Below are 16768 nucleotides of genomic sequence, written 5' to 3'. Positions count from 1 at the left end.
TAATCGTATTTATTTGGATTGGATCCTACATAAAATGATTTGTATTTTACCAAATTATTATTTATACAGATAAACATCAAATTTATAAATAAATTTTAATTCATTATATTAAATTTTAATTTGGTATAATTATACAAGCGAAATTTAAATTAGAATTCATTTATGTAGTTATAATTTTTAATATTTTATAAATAATGATTCAAACTTATAACTTAGTAGCTTGAAAACAACTTGTAACATATTATGCAAAGATATATATCTCTTATAGCTCAAAATTTTGTTATTAGTCCTTATTCTACACGAAAATTGTGGCTTTAAACCTTATATTTTACTTTGGTTTTTGAGTTTTTATATTTTTTTGAATTTTAATCCTGATTCGGATTGTAGTTATTAAATTTATAAACTTTTTTTTTTGCTAAGAAAATTTATTAAGTTAATACATGTTATTATAATTTTTTTGAGGGGCAGTAATTAAATTGTATATTTTTATGATAGTAAAAATATAATTTCACTATTTTAATAGCCTATATCTTTATAATCTTTAAAGGGTTAAATCAAATTTTTATCATTTTTGGAGGTTAAAATGTAACTTTATCATTACTAGTTTAAAATTTTATAAATTATAAAGAGCCTAAATTAAAAACTAGTCATTACGAATTTAATTTTTTTTAAATTAATATAATTCAATCTTTTTGTTTTTGTTTTTATAAAGCTATTAATACTTAAAAAATGATTTTCAACCAGCTACTTAAAACCATAATTTATACTTGAAAAATAAGTTTCTTGATAAACCCTAAACCTTAAAGTAGAAGGCCGACCCATGTGGAAATTGAGGGAGAAGTGATGTTGAAGCTACAAAAAAAAAAGAAGAAGATATCATACGAAACAAAAATTCAATAAAACAATGATCGTTCATTCATAAATAATCAATCAAATCTTTTGAGAAAAGAAATATCTGACTTTACATATATCTCGGTTCGTGAAAAAAAAAATCTAAACCAAAATAGTGGAACAATATAATTCACCGCCTCTACCTCCATTAAATTTATTTGTTAGCATCCATCATATACCCAACTATAGCTTAACAGAAAAGATCTTATACCCCTTTTCCGCTCTGTTCTTTGTTTTTATTTTTGTTTGGTTTCAACAACTGCGTGTGGACATAAAACACTTGTTGAGAAAACAGTGCGAGAATTCTCATTCAATCATTGCCCTTATCAACTTTTTTTTTTCCCACCAGCTCCATTATAGTTGTCGTTCTAATTTCATAGCTTATAAGCAAAGAACACTTCAAAAAAACTCTTTATTATTATTATTTCGTTGTCTTGTAATCTTCAAACGCTTTTGGTGACTAATTCACAGCTTTTACTTACACACTCGTCACTCTTTACTAGTTTCTGCTCTGTTTTCATGGAGTTGATGAGAATTTTTAGCTATGCTTCGATTATTCTTTCGATTTCAGGTAGTGGGTTTACTTTCTTTGGTTGGTTTTTTTTATTATCTACTTGGATCTTGCTGATTTTTTTTCTCGTTTTGGGTTTTCGAATTTGCAGTTTATTTGCTTCCAATTATGGTTAATTCGATTGGGATCAATTACGGGCAAATAGCAGACAATCTTCCTTCCCCTGAAAACGTAGTGCCGCTCGTGAAATCTATTGGGGTCACCAAAGTTAAACTTTACGATGCAGATCCGAGAGTGCTCGGCGCATTCGCCAACTCCGGCGTTGAATTCATGATCGGATTAGGCAACGGGGACTTGGAGAAGATGAGAGACCCGAACAATGCTCAAGATTGGGTTAAACAAAACGTGCAAGCCCATTTACCGGACACGAAAATCACCTGTATCTTTGTCGGAAACGAGGTTCTCACTTTCAACGACACTAATCTTTCCGATAACCTCGTCCCGGCCATGCAAAGCGTTCATACGGCACTTGTAAACCTCGGGCTCGACAAACAGGTGACAGTAACCACAGCGCATTCTTTAGGCATACTACAAACCTCTTTTCCGCCGTCAGCCGGAGCTTTCCGTGAGGATTTAGTCGATATTTTGAGCCAAACATTGAGCTTTCATCAAAAAACAGGGTCACCTTTTTTGATCAATGCGTATCCGTTCTTTGCTTATAAAGGAAACCCGAAGCAAGTTTCGTTGGATTTTGTTCTGTTTCAACCAAACCAAGGGGTAATAGATCCAACAACGAATTTACACTACGACAACATGTTATACGCTCAAATCGATTCCGTTTACTCAGCTTTAGCTTCGTTGGGTTACGAGAAACTCCCAGTTCATATATCAGAAACAGGGTGGCCAACAAAGGGAGATGAAGACGAAGCTGGGGCTACACCCGATAATGCAAAGAAATACAATGGGAATTTGATTAAATTGATGTCTCAAAACGCAGGGACTCCATTGAGACCGGATTCGGATCTTAATATATATGTTTTTGCTTTGTTTAATGAGAATATGAAACCAGGTCCAACTTCAGAGAGGAATTATGGGTTATTTAAGCCTGATGGAACACCGGCCTATGCTCTTGGTGTTACTAATAACAATACCGCCAGTGGAAGTATCGGGAATGAGGTGACGATGCCGTTTTCTCCGACGAGTTCATCAACTGGTTATTTGTCTATTTCTTCAGCGACGGTAAGAGCTTTTTCAAAAATCCCCGCTTTTAATTGTGGGTTTTTTTTTCTTTCTGTTTTATATAATTAAGATTTACGAGATTCATTGGATTCTTTTTGCCTATTGACAATGACAAACAGTGGCATGATGAGATTTACTGGGTTTTTTTCTTGAATTTGTGGTTTGATTGATAACAGGGAAGACGTAAGTTCGTGGGACATGCGTTGATGATGGCGTCACTGTTGTTGATTAAAACGTTGGTGTAGTAATTCAAAGCTTTCGAAAGGTCTTTTTATCAGATATTAAGGGGAAAAGGGGGAATGAACGGCATCAACTTGGTTGTTAGAGAAAGGTAAAATTCTTTTTCTTTGATTGTACGCCAACAGTGGTTTATAGGGAATATCATCAAACTTTGTCTTCAATGTCGGCCCGAAAAATCAAAATTGGGTGATGGTGGGTGGGTGGGTGGGTATTTGACAACATGATTTTGGTTGGCTTTTGATCCGTTTTAGTTGGCACTCAAGTAGCATCTTTTCTGCACTTTTCTTTTGGTCTTTTGCAGGGATGTTAGGTTTGGTGATTGAGAGAGAGGGACTGCAGGCTGTTTTTGATTACTAGTATAGATTATGGTTTCATTCTTCCTTTTGGTTATAGTTTTACAGGATGTACTGTCATTCAGGGTTTTCTTATTTACGTATTTAGAATTTGATTCCATACATCAGAATAATAATATTAAAGTGATTAAAATAAAAGTAATAATGAATTTATCATCAGTTGGTAGAGAGTGGTTTCATTAAGAATAAGATTCTAGATAACTCTACTTTTTATTTTCTTCTTTTACAAGTCCAAAATTCTCAAGACTGACAAGAAAAAGAGGGTCACTAAGAGCAACACTGTAAAGGGCAATCTTTCAAGATTTATAGGCATCCCTAAAAATTAATAATAATTAAATGGCTTCGTTAAAGGCTTCAAAGATTAAATAAATACTTAATAGACGGGTATTGGCTACTATTACTCGCTCATAGTACAAATTAAGAACTACATAAGCAAGCAGACCTAGTACTCTCTGCCCAAAATTTCCTTCAAAAAAAATTAATTAAAAAAATTTAATAGAACTAATAATAATAGTTGCCCCTACCTTTGAATTGCGCCGCTGCTTCGTTGTGAGTTGTTTCCGAGTTAGGCTCACCTATCGTATCTTTTATAACATTGAGGGTTCGCTCAGCTTCTGCTCAGACAAGTAAAAATCATTGTAGTATAACAGTGGTTGTTGCAGGTGAGGCCGGCTGCCAATCCTTGATTGGAGGCAGCTCGATAAGGCAATAGTATTGGAGATTGCACTCATCGGGATCTTTAAGAGATGGAATGACTATGTGATGCCTCTCCTGCCTCCACTTTGGATTCAGATCTAACTCTCTTATAGAACAAGAGATAAGCAGCTGATGTCTTGATGTCGGATTCGTTGACTGCAGAGACGTGACTATCATCGAAATGATACCATCTATTCTCGTCAATCAACTGGAGAAGTGGAAACACCAAAGCCTCAAATATAATCATTGGATATACAAATGTCGTAAATTCAAATAAAACACTAATCAGCTAGATTATCAGTTTACCTTAGCATAGGCAGTGTAGTGGCCACCACCTAGACCACCATAATGGTTGCTGATGGCATATAGCTCATATAAATAAGATTGACCATCTTTGCTCATGACATATTTGCTCAAATCAAGATCGTGAATTGGGAAATTCACAAATGTGTCAATCTTGTTCTTTAGGTATCTGCCATAAGTGAAGCGTTTCAAATGAAAAACAATAATCTCAGGTAGCATCCACAAGTCCAACTTCTTTATAGCTTGCCTGTGTTCCTTGCAACGAGGACAATACCTGCATTAATAATTTAAGACATAACATATTAAGGTCGGTACTGGTTACAGTAATGTGAGACTGCAACATTATCATCTGAAATCCATTTGAACAAGCTTTAAGCACTTACCACATGTCATCAGGCCCTAGGGGTTCTTCAATCAAGAAAGCATCTAAACATGAAGATAGAGAAATGGCTTCTTGCCGGGTCTTTTTTGCTGCAAGCCCTGCTTTATAAACCTCGGGAATGTCCTTCAAGTAGCTGGAATCATATAACTCTTGTTCTTTGTCAGTCCAATCTAGTACAACCCTTAAGAGCTTTCCTATGATCTTCCCTGATTCAAAGAGGGTATCCTTCTTAAAAGCATTGAAGTTCATAACCCTATCATCGGTCAGACGGAGTGGAATTGACAAGTCTGTGCACGAAGTACCCTCAAGTTCTGCATTCTCAACTGACTGAGCATCAGAACAGCTGCATTCTTCATCAAGCCCATCCAAGAGAATGCCATTTTCCTTACCAACATGAGCCTTAGCTGAAGAAGTTTTTTTGAAAGGTGACAATACTTTAGAAACAGCGGCTTCAATATCAGCTCCACTTGATTGGTCCGCCACCAAATAAGTAACCAGTGGAGTTCCAAAAAGCTCTGCCCTGGAAAGTCCAATATATTGGTTCAAAATCTTAAGCAAAGACAGAAAAGAGGCAAAGAAGAATACCAGCTTATTCAACATATTCATATCCCTCAAAGTAAAAAACAAGCGCCAAAACATAAAAGAAATATACTCCCCCCTCCTTTTCTCTCTCAGCTTATTACAGATTGGTATGAGACAACTTTCAGCTGCCCCCCAAATACTTGAAGGAAAAATACGAACCACAACAGTCCATTCCTCAATGCCTAGTGCACTGTAAAAGTCATGAACCCTTCCACAGATTTTCTTAAACAAATACATTCCACATGGTGTGCACAGTCAATGGATGAACCGTGTGGACAGATATAAACACTACTTGAGAAATAATAATAAAAAGATAATAATATATAATCAGTAGACAATTGCAATGATAGAGAAACGATGGACCCTTAATATTCTAAAATATCAAAATACTGCATGTAGTAAATCAGATTGAAAGAATACAATCTGCTTGGGGAAATTTCAATAGCTAGAGAGACAAATAAATAAACTTACTTTTCCTGCCATCGATGAAAAATTACTAGCCTAGTTTTCCCTATCTCTTTCTTTTGAAACCGGAATGCCACAATATGCTCATCATCCTTTATCGAAGCCAATGGCTCCAAAGGCATCTCCAAATATCGGTAAATCTTGTTTTCATACACCTGATATTGAAGGTTTACTACTTCAGCCAATCAAGAGAATGTATAATTTAAACAGCTAGAAATAAATTAAGAATCAATTCAACATATGTTTACCTCTGCAAGCATAAGGCTTTCATCACTCTTCAGACCACATGCAGTACCTAATGCCAAAAGGAGATCTTTGCAGAAACCATTTTTCAGCACAGAAACCGTAAATGGCATTGGTAGACGACTTCCATCACCATAAAAAACTGTCACTGTCATTGTCCTAGTGATAGTTGAAGGTAGTGGCAATGATAGATACATGAAGGGGTCAAAGGTGATAGAAATTTTGCTGCAAACTGGGCAAACCAGTGTAGACTTGTATTGACCCTGAGAAGCAGGGGCATTATTAACAATATTCCAATTGTTAGTAACAAAGTGGAAAATCAGCCTAATTGCTAGGCACAGAAACTTTAAGTCATGTATCATTGACATGCTAGATGAATGAAAACAACTACATAAGCATGGGATATATTAAACACGGAACAATAAAAGCATTAGGCACCTAAATCTGAGATATAACCTAATATTAAAGAATGGGAAAAGCTATATAATGACAGATATATAAAAAAAGGCCCTTCTAATTTGTCCCAAAAAGAAAAAGTAATCGATCATAAACTGCTTAGAATGGCACTGGCAACAAATTGTAGATAGTAATTATATCTCCCAAGAAAAACCCCGATACCACTATTAACTCTCCTACATAACTTTAAATAAGACTACTATATGCAACTCTAAATCTAAGAATTCAGGCAAAACAAGAAATATCTCACTTGGCAAACATCCACAATTACTGAGTCATTCCGCGCCTTATGATTTTTCCAACACTCAGCTGCAACTTCCTCATCAGGACGACCATCAGAGTCCTTCATTTCAATATAAGGTTTTTGTTTGACCCTATTCAAGTCTTCATGCAACCCATCTAGTAAGAAAGCCAGCAGTTCCTAAAGAAAGGACACTCCATCATTAGGGAAAACAAAACATAAATATGATAAAAAAAATGTAACCCTGAAAAGTTACATATAGATACCATTCAACCAACATTCATAAGTCACTCTTAAATTGCATTTAAAGTATAATGCAAAATATATATACTCCATGCTAAGCCTTGGAATAGTTGGAAGTTAAAAATTAAAACTTAGGATCCTTTAAGCATTCACTACCCTAATGCGCTTAACTTCTCATTTTTCTTCCTTTTTCTAAGCATGCACCATTCTTCTTCTCTTACAACAAGTCAGCCCCCTTCATCTATTTTGCTGCTGCTTCTTTTGATTGCAACAAAATAAAGCCAAAACATGAAAAAGCCGACTTGGAAAGCTCCAAGTCATGTCCAACACATATATTGCACCCGTACCGATGTCTTCTCAATGTAACAGAGATGGTAAACCCTAAACAGACTCTAGCATATAATTCCCACTCCTCTATACTACTAAATTCCCAACATTGCAGAAAAAAAAAATATTCAAACATCGGAAAATACTTACTTGAGAATCGTGCTGGTTGTAACCACTAAACTGGGGTGCAAACCGAGCAAGTTTCCCCTTAAATACACGTGGAGCTATAGCAGTTCGCCCTGAGGACCATAATTTTCGCAACAAGTCACCGAATGCAAGAGCAAGCTCTCCCTGCACAAGTAAACTTATGTTAGAGACTTTGTGGAGTGCCCAAGAATAGGTATCAAAATTGTCCAAACCATAATTCACATTAAACTACAAAAGAAATTGATTGATAGAAGCACACTTACATGCATTCCCAAAGGATTGTCTGTGTTGATCTCAGCTCTGCAATCTTTCAAGAAATACTCAACAAGAGGGGGCGTGTGCACTAAACATTGAAGAGCACTATTCATAAAACAAGTATTTCCTAGATTCTGCAATCCAGCCAAGCCCCCCTTCTCTCCTTTTCTAGCAGAGTTACATGCATCAAAACCATCATCCATATCTGTTAATCCTGAGCCTAAGGAACTTCCTGGATACAGATTTGATCTGTAACCTGAGTGGCCATTGGACAAGGTTGGGCCCCCAGCAATTGTCAAGGGTGATCTTGAAGGTTCCAAGGAAACCAAAGCTAGGTCATTTCCTGTAGAATCCATGCCAATTTTTGACGATAGATGTCCATCAACTAGCTCCAGAAGAATCTGTAATGTTTCAGCAAACATACAGGTAAACGGAGAACAATTAGGAAGCAAAACAAGAAGGGAAAACAAAAGGATGCTCACATCTTGATCCATCTGCAAGTTTGATTCTTCTAGGGTTTTGTTTGAAACAGACAACTGTGCATACTTTCTCTTGTTGAAGTAATCCCAAATGCGAACCTAGTAATATAACCAAAACATGTAAGCAAACAATTTTATTCGGAAGACATTATCAAAAAAAAAACAATTTGCTCACCTTATCCTGCTCTATTCCTTTAAGTGCACAGACCTTCTGGAAAAGCTCAGTTAAAGAAGCCTAAACATTACATCCAACCAAAAGAATAGAAGTGAGGAAAAAAGGGCGTTAGAATCTGCATGGCCTAATAAAACAAAATTGCATAATTTCAAGGACATTAAAAAAATAAGACTTAAGAAACCAGAAGGCTTTTCCAGATCATTTTAACAATTGATTTGAAATGGAAGGATTTCCAGTTTTGTCCTAGACATCAAAACTTACAATGAACAGATGTCAATACTAAAACCTGTTTAAACGAGATACTTTATCACTATTATCCTCCATTTGGCCAGACCAAGGCAACAAAAGAATGGACAAACCACCAATTTATGCAAAATGAAAGCCATACCTTTCTGCTTAACCATATAGTTGACTGACTTTCATCCCTGGAATCTACCAACTTAAGACAAAGGGGGTAAACCTCCACATCAAACTTTTTATGATAAACACCCTGCAAAATCATCTTTCTAGGCAATTCTGGCCCTCCTTTATACCTATATGTTAAAATAAAAAGCAAATTTTACAAGATATCTTCTCAAATAAGTAAAGCAAAGATAGGTACATTCAGGTGTATGGTATATAATCAAGTCAGTAGCATATACTGCTTTAACCAGGAAGAAAATATCAACCAATTACAGTGGCAGATAATGCATGCACATATCCTTTGTATGTCTGTCCATTTCAATTAACGTGAATAAGCATCAAACAGGTACCAGTTAAAAAGGCTAATAACTCATTAAAAGGCTATAGATCTTCACGCTGTTTGGTAACTTGAAAATTTATAACCAGAGTATGTATATTAGCAAAAAAAATTGGAAGAGGTGAAGCATTACCATCCGTGAAGCTTTTCCCAAACTCCTTGTGGTACCAAAACATAATCCTGCCCTTCAATTAACATTCTCCGAAGCTGTATGTCATTTCCCTTGCCATCGCTATCACTTCCATTCTCAACAATGTCAGAGTTATCTATAGGGCCAGGCCTTTCTGCCACGACCGAAGAAGCTCCATTGATATGCCGAGAATCAGAAGATTGGTTCCCAATCAAATTTTCATCACCGTCTATTCCAACATACCTCTCCCACTTTCGAAACCAGCTGCCAGAAAATGAAGAGAAAAAAAGCTGAATCATACAATTAATTAATATACAATGATTAAAAAAACAGGTAATTAAGTTTAATAAAAAAATCAAATCATTTCTTCAAGTTCCAGATAGGAACCAGGAAAAAGAAAAGAAAAGGTCGAAAATCCTCTAAAACGGACCTGCTAGAAATAACGAAATACAAGTTGCCTTCTTTCAAATTACGTTCGGATTCGTTTCTTAAATCAGTAACGATCTTTTTCTCTTCTTCGGGCGTGCACGGCAAGCAACTCGCTCCGTTCTCCATCACGCATCCCGAATCTGGAATCGTCATGATCGATGAATTACCACCCTAAACATCAACCAAATCACAAATTCATTTTAAACCAAAAAGAAAATTACAACAATTAAATCTCCAATCCAAAAATCAAGCAGATTTGTAACACCTAGGTCCTAGAGAGATCAGAATCAAAGCACAGATAAATCGCTCGTTCGTCGACGAATAAATGTAAGAAAATTAGAAAACAAAGTATATCTTTCTTTCTTTAAAAAAAGAAGGGAAAATTGAATATTGTGGAGAACCCTAAAGCTAAAGCAGATCGGGAAATGAGAGAGGGATTATTGGGGGAGGAGAAATGGAGTTAATTGGACAAAAGACAGCCAACTTAAACTTACCGTCTTTTCAACGATCTTGTCTTTTCCTGAGTCACTCACCTTTTTATAGGCTTCAACAATAAAACGGGATATTACCCAAATCATAATAGATTGAAAAACTATTTTATATTTTCTTTTTATTTCTTTTGCTTCTCTCTTGTTTTTGTTTTCCTTTCACCTGTGAAGATTAGATTATTATATTTAACCCAAATCATATACTTTAACTTCTTGTTTTAACAAAGTAAAGAGAAAGGTAAGAAAATCCCCAAATACTCCACTTGCTAATTATAGAAAATGACCATTCTTTTCCTTTTTTTCTATTTTTTCAATATAATAAAAAAGAATATATCTAAATAAGCATAAAACTTGATTGGCCGAAAAGAAAATTAACATAAGACTTCGATTTCTCTCTTTTTTTGAGTTATTATTATTTGCTTTTATAAATATAAATTCATCTCCCACATCTTGGGATATATACTCTTATTAACCGATCGAATAATGTTTCAAATTTGCAGTGTACAAAGAACAAAAAATTTGTTCAACTCCAAAAGTAAGACCAAAGATTATTAAATCACAAATGATTTAGAAATATTTGGTGTTTTGTTCATTATATTAAAGAAGGAATGATCAAATCTGACGGCAAGTTATACTTGTTATAAAGGAAATAATAATTAAAAGGAGCCAATGCTGTTGGAACTTGTGCTAAAACTTGTGGCAGCCTCTAACATGATACTACCAAAAATATCCATGTACAGAACTGGGACTAGGACTACATATCAATCACACCCATAGACAAACCGGCAGGAACTACAGGTGAGCAGACCAAGCATCTGACTATGGAAGAAGGCGAATAGTGAACTGTTGATCTGGCATGAACCCATTGCTGCACAAAAGATGGTCACTGGATACAAATACAATACGAGAATCATTTCGTGATCTGCAGATAGGAGATGAGAAACAGAAGAGCACTATCCAAATGTTTAAAGCCGAAGAGTCCATTTCTTCATCTTGGAAAATCAGTTGAAAACCATGACTCTATAGGCTTTTAAGTTACATGGACCCTATCTAATCAGAGCTTGCTGAGGCGTCACTTCCCACTGGGCAAGCTCCGCTTCCTTGGATCTCATCGTCACTGAACATGCTCTCCTCACTTGAGTTAGAGAAGGGTCCGGCATCATCATCACTGAAATCTACTTTCCTTCTCCTGCGGACATCTTTTATTCCTCTTCCTTGCAAAGCCAGTCGCCTGCGCTTCCTCGCTTTCCTTTTGCCTTTGGGGAACTCTTCTTTCTGTGACTCGAGGCTTTTGCTTTCTACCTCTTTCGTACTTCTTCCCTTGCCGAATTCGTTATCGTCTGAATCTTCAGCATCTGCCTTGCGCCTTTTCTTACTTGAATTAGTCTGGTACACAATAATGTCATTTAGATCTTCAATAAAAAACCAACCATAAGAATATTCTTTAAAACTTACAAGAACAGTGAAAATTATGTATATGGAAGGAACAACAAAAACAAACGCACGCCATTTATAGTATGTACAGGATAGAAAATCTGAAACAAAAACAAACCCCCATGATTTTTCCCCCTTGTCTTTGCTCCCTTTTCTTTCTATTAGTTTTTGTTTAATTTTACACAACTTTTGGCTTCCATATTATCACTGAAAGTGCTTAACAATGCTGGCATAAAAGACCAGAACATCAAACCTCATAATCACAAGAGTTGAAGCAAAAACCCATCTCCCTTCACAGCCATGCCATTGTCATGCCAATAGATGAATAAACTTTAGATTTCACATTGATAGTTCAAACTTTCCAAAAGGCTGCGTTGGCATATATTTTCTTTCCATTTTGTTCAGAACATCTCAGTTTTCATTGGCTAAACCAAAAGGAGAAAGCAAAGACAATCCACAAGGACAAAATTGCAAGACATGCAGCAAGTTATGATTATTAACCACAGAGAAAAGTCCACACCAGACTGATTTTATGGTTTTGGGTCCCATAAGGATTTTCTAACTCAAAATTGCACCCTTTATTCTCTCAGCAGAAAACAATGCACAAATAAAATAATAAAAGATGCTCAGCCACAACCTATGTGCATACCTTGGGGCCACGATCAACTAACTGAGCCCATTCTTGTCGATTTCTTAGGCAATCAAGAACAGCTTGAGAATGAGTAGAATACGCATATCGTTCTCCATTATGTTTCCTCAAGTTAGGCCAATGCTGGAATAAAAGCAGAAAAGAAATGAATGAGAAGCAATATTTTTCCTCCAAGAACTAGCAGAAGTGAAAGATGGCATAAAGCAGACAGTACGCACTCAGCACGAGAGAAGCAACATACCGGCAGGACTGCATTACAAAGCTCTTCATAAGTCATTCGCCTGCCTTTGCTCATAATGTCATTTATCAAGCCTGAAATATGAAGAATATTATAAATGGTGAATTACATGCTATGCAAATAAACATGAGATTGGTCCCGCAATTCAAGAAAACTTTATAAACCAGACTTGCTTGGAGAGGCAGTTACCAGGTAAAGTACGAGGTACAGAACCACGAGCTGTGCCTGTGTCATCATCAGATAAATTTCTAGGTGAACTACGTACATATGACAAATTTTGCTCATTAGCTTCAGTTGAAGAAGAAGGGCCACTGTTTGTGGCTGTGGAGGGTGTGGCATGTACATTCTTGCCATTCCTTTTAGCAGAAGCATCCATGGTAGAACCAAGATCTTGTCTCTGATCATGTGAAGATAGCACTTTATCAGTTCTTTTAGCATCATGATCAAGCTCACGAGATCCACGGGACCCATCTTTAGATGCATCCTTGTTTTTTCTTCTAGGGACCTACAAATGTATCAATTAAGAACCATTCATCAAAGCAGAATCTTCTCCTAAACCTCTTTTACCAAAGCAACTAACACTTAAAACGGGAATTACAAGTTGGAATAGTAATGTAAGATAATGAAGTAGGCATATTACCATACTGTGATCCTTTCCTCCCGAGCTAGATGTGCGTTTCATTAGCATGCTTGTGGCAGTTGCAGATGCCAGCTGAGGAAAGCTCCCAGCCTGCCGCACACGTGGAACACGAGGTACTCTTGGAGAACTATTAAGTTCTTGATGCAAAAGCAAAGCAAGCTGAAATTGAAGAGGGAGAAAATCTTGTCAAAGGAAACTCCTGAAATTTTCATAAAAAATTAGAAAGAGAAGGTATAAATCTTATTAGAAGATGGAACTTGATTTCACACCTCTTCATCACTTAGAGTAGTGGAATTTGATGTTGCAAAGGGATGTACTGATGATGCATGTGCAGACTTAGATGCTGGCTGGGAACTTGACTGACTGGACTTTTCACCTTTCTGTGGGAAACCTGAAGCCGATGTCTTGTTTTGATGAATGAAAGAAGCAGACTGACTTTGCAGTGAGCCGGCAGACTCACCAGAGACTGACGTAACTGAACTATTCTGCATCAAAGATGCCTTTAAAGATGAGGAAGGCACAGAATCTTTTGACTCAGATATGTTTCTTTTTGAAATGGAAGCATGTGAGATCCTGCTTTGGTGTGGGACTTTTGACGTAGAACTATAAGAGGATTTTGGTCGCTCTTTTACTGCCTTACGTGATAAGTCATGTCTGTCTCCATCCCTAGGCACATCATTTGTAGCGTGACCTTTCTTACTGCTCACATTGTTGTCAGGCATTACTTGTTGCTTTGAGTTATTCTGAGAATCTGTATCAGGAACAGATGATACAGCAAATATGGAAGCGGATGAGGTGGAAGATGACTTTCCAACGCATGCTGCCATTTTACGCTGGTTAGACTGTTCTTCAGGGGTCAGAACATTTATACTTGGTTTAGACTCTTCAGAAGATCTAGGAATACGATTGGATTCTGGAGAAATTTTCTTCAGAGTCTCAGAAACTTCTGAACCCTCCAAATCGCATTTTAGCAACGAACAATGGCCAGACAACTCATTTGCTTTATCAGAATGACAATCAGCAACAATTTCTGATTCATTGATTCTTGCCTTACTGTCAGACGAATGTGAAAATCCTCCAACCAAATCATTCATTTGGGGGGTTTCTGATGTCTGATGAAAAGATATTTCTGTGTCTTTAGTATCATCAGGATTAGAACGTTGATTAATTAAGACAACATTAGAATCATCATCATTCATTTCTCTTTTCACTTCAATATCAGATTTATCAAAGCTGCAAGAGATGCCGCTATTAGAATCTTTAAGAATATTATTTCCCTGAACTTTCAGGGCAGTACTAGCCAAAGCATCAACCTGATGGTCCTGAGGACTTCTTGTAGAACCTTCTACTACAACACCATCTACTTTGTCAATTGCCACACCATGACCCTGTTGCAAGAATATGGAAGGTTATATAAAATGCCAAGTGAAACCAAAAGCATATCAGAAATACTTATCAAATAGCCCTCTAATATTTTACTACACAAAGGCAGATGGAGGATTGCATGCATCCTTAAAGTGCATGCAAACTGCACATGCTAGTTTTTAAGGTCCTAACAACATCATCAGAGACTTGCTTTTGATTTCACATCACCTGACACTTGCTTCTAGAAAATTAAAGATGGTGGAGCCATGACAGTCCTAGCGACACCAACTAATAGCACTTCTTCCACTATATATATATTTTTTTAAAAAGCGCCCATCGGCAATTATATTAGACAAAATAACAAAAGAAACAAAATCCAGTCCATGATACCAATGAATGAAAAGCATAACAAAGATACCTCTTCTTTAATAGGAGTTATCCCAGTATATTTGCTCACTAATGGCAATTGAGCGAGATCTTCTGTTTTTGGAGTGCTTGTAATAGCTGCAGGAAGTTGATCATCAGCCTTCTCCTCCTTCCCATCAATTCTAATCGAATCATGTCCAGACATGCTAGAAGTGGAGACCTCTGAAGCATGCTCTTTTCCACTTGAGTTGTTCTTGGGTCTTTCAACCGCATGGTTCGATGCAAGATTACCATCTGAAGTTGGTTCTTGATGCACACTGTCCTTCAAATTTTTGTTCTTTCCACTCTGGACACCGGTCGCGGACTTTGGAACTCTGTCTTCATAAAATTCCAATTGTTTTGCATCACAGCTGGGTCTAAACACTAGTAATAAGAATGCAAACAAAAACAGAAAGAATCTGGAGTCAACATGCATATGCCAACTCTGGTAAAGATAAGGCTCACCATTACCGTTCATTCCAATGGTATGAAACAAGAGTTATTGAAGAAATAACTAAATTTCTCATGATATAATAATAATTATAATAACTGAATCTCTCCATTTGCACATATTTATAAAGCATTAAATCAATTGCAAAGTTAAATAACCTGTTTTATGGGGCTGTACAGATCTCTTCTTCTCGTAAGCCTCTTTCTCAGCAGAACTTCTAGACTTCTTTCTTGTACTCCTATCTTTGAACACCCCAGGCTCATCTTTTTTCTGCTTACTGGAGGGTGCCGTAACAGGCTGAAGTACACCCCTATCTTTCCTTACTCCATTCTGCCAATGCTTTCCCTCAAAATCTTCACTCTCACTCTTCTTCCCTTCATTTAAAACATCCTTCTTTGGATGCATCGGAGCACTAAACACCCTCTCTTTAGACAAAGAAAACAGAACTCCGGCACCATTATCAGCAGGATTCCCACTCTCAAACTCATTCTGCTTACCATTTTTGTTATCATCATCTTTGTTCTCATCCCAACAAGGGAATTCCCTATACTGGAAATTAAACTTCTTAGGCACATACCCAGTACACTTCCATAGTTGAGGCGTAAAAACCCCAGACAGCCCACTAAACAAACCAGGTTCCCCTCCAGGAACCCCTTGAACATGAACACGCTCTTCCATGGGGATATCAGTCCAAAGCCTAAAGGGCCGTCGGGTAGAACTACTCTCTATCCTAACTGTTTTCGTTGGCAGTTCAACCAACAACTGAGCCACTTCCGTTTCCTCGCTGTCGTTACGGTTGCTTTTGTTCTTGCACTTGTCACAGGCAAACAACTCTTCTCCCTTGGTGTAACGGGAGCAGCGCGTATGCACCCAGACGCCGCACTCATCGCACTTCACCATCTCTTCACCGTCGTCAAAATTGACACCGCAGATGCAGTCCACGGTCCATGAACCGTCTCCCCAGTCATCATGGGTATCGGCCCGCTGCGTCCGGCCTTTCATACTTGTTATCCTAAACCCTAATTAGAAAAAATTAATCAAAAAGACCTAACCTAAAAAAAATCCTAAATTCCTATCCTAACCACCCCCAATTCACATTGAACTAAAACTGTTGGGCTAATTTAACATCTTTTGCGCTACCTTTTTTGCCGAAATTGAGTTGAAATTGAAGAATGAGTACCTGGAAACATTAAAACCCTTTGCTGATGCGATGGTTTGAGGGACTTTCTCGGCGTTCGCAGGGGTAGACGAGAATGGCTTTGTTCCTTGCGCAGGGACGGACCGGAACTAAAAGGGAAAAAAATATGAAAAAAACTACAACTATGAAATCTTTTGGCGTCCGCCTCTTTTTTTCTCATTCTTTTCTCTTCGGCTCGGCTTCAAAATATCCAAGCCCTTTTCCGATTAGTGGCCCGAGCCCATTCACCCCTGACTTAGCGGATTTGCGACTGAATTTATGTTACAAAAATTGTGAAAAGCCCTCATTCTACTCTCAATTTTAATATTAGCAAATTAATCCTTGTCAAATAAATCATACTAATTTAAGACTCAAGCACAAGTATCCAAAAATAA

The 16768-nt window shown here is 37.0% G+C and overlaps 3 protein-coding genes across 7 annotated transcripts; 1 reads left to right on the top strand and 2 right to left on the bottom strand.

The window, feature by feature from the left end:
- The first annotated feature begins 911 nt into the window (after positions 1–911).
- LOC107947217 (glucan endo-1,3-beta-glucosidase 11) lies at positions 912–3393 on the top strand. Of its 2 annotated transcripts, XR_005921969.1 has the most exons (4): positions 912–1462; positions 1554–2641; positions 2818–2972; positions 3183–3393. XR_005921969.1 is itself a non-coding variant. In XM_041107525.1 (3 exons), the coding sequence occupies exons 1-3, from the start codon at positions 1411–1413 to the stop codon at positions 2884–2886; spliced, it is 1209 nt and encodes a 402-aa protein (XP_040963459.1). In that variant the 5' UTR covers positions 934–1410; the 3' UTR covers positions 2887–3393. The 2 variants fall into 2 exon arrangements, 1 of the variants encoding a protein (XP_040963459.1); XM_041107525.1 differs by having other exon boundaries at positions 934–1462; positions 2818–3393.
- Positions 3394–3408: 15 nt separating this feature from the next.
- LOC107947216 (ubiquitin carboxyl-terminal hydrolase 9) lies at positions 3409–10154 on the bottom strand. Of its 2 annotated transcripts, none has more exons than XM_016881793.2 (14): positions 10021–10154; positions 9528–9697; positions 9101–9361; positions 8617–8761; positions 8229–8288; positions 8057–8152; positions 7583–7975; positions 7323–7463; positions 6612–6782; positions 5911–6168; positions 5669–5817; positions 4617–5135; positions 4237–4507; positions 3409–4138 (listed from the first exon to the last, which is right to left on the bottom strand). In XM_016881793.2, exons 1-14 carry the CDS (start codon positions 10102–10104, stop codon positions 3974–3976), a joined length of 2883 nt encoding a protein of 960 aa, XP_016737282.2. In that variant the 5' UTR covers positions 10105–10154; the 3' UTR covers positions 3409–3973. The 2 variants fall into 2 exon arrangements, with proteins under 2 accessions (XP_016737282.2, XP_016737283.2); XM_016881794.2 differs by lacking the exon at positions 10021–10154 and adding an exon at positions 9792–9999.
- A 479-nt stretch (positions 10155–10633) lies between these two features.
- On the bottom strand, positions 10634–16535 carry LOC107947215 (uncharacterized). 3 transcript variants are annotated; one of them, XM_041107522.1, is made up of 9 exons: positions 16377–16535; positions 15355–16215; positions 14759–15129; positions 13245–14363; positions 12976–13134; positions 12525–12840; positions 12339–12409; positions 12098–12220; positions 10634–11400 (listed from the first exon to the last, which is right to left on the bottom strand). In XM_041107522.1, the coding sequence occupies exons 1-9, from the start codon at positions 16384–16386 to the stop codon at positions 11065–11067; spliced, it is 3366 nt and encodes a 1121-aa protein (XP_040963456.1). In that variant the 5' UTR covers positions 16387–16535; the 3' UTR covers positions 10634–11064. The 3 variants fall into 3 exon arrangements, 2 of the variants coding, with proteins under 2 accessions (XP_040963456.1, XP_040963457.1); XM_041107523.1 differs by having other exon boundaries at positions 15355–16208; positions 16377–16513; XR_005921968.1 differs by having other exon boundaries at positions 11320–11400; positions 12316–12409.
- Positions 16536–16768: the final 233 nt, after the last annotated feature.

Source organism: Gossypium hirsutum, chromosome D12 (genome assembly GCF_007990345.1).
Source record: "Gossypium hirsutum isolate 1008001.06 chromosome D12, Gossypium_hirsutum_v2.1, whole genome shotgun sequence".
Taxonomy (NCBI): domain Eukaryota; kingdom Viridiplantae; phylum Streptophyta; class Magnoliopsida; order Malvales; family Malvaceae; genus Gossypium; species Gossypium hirsutum.
Note: the sequence above shows the minus strand (reverse complement) of the source record. Positions and strands in the feature narration are given on the sequence as shown.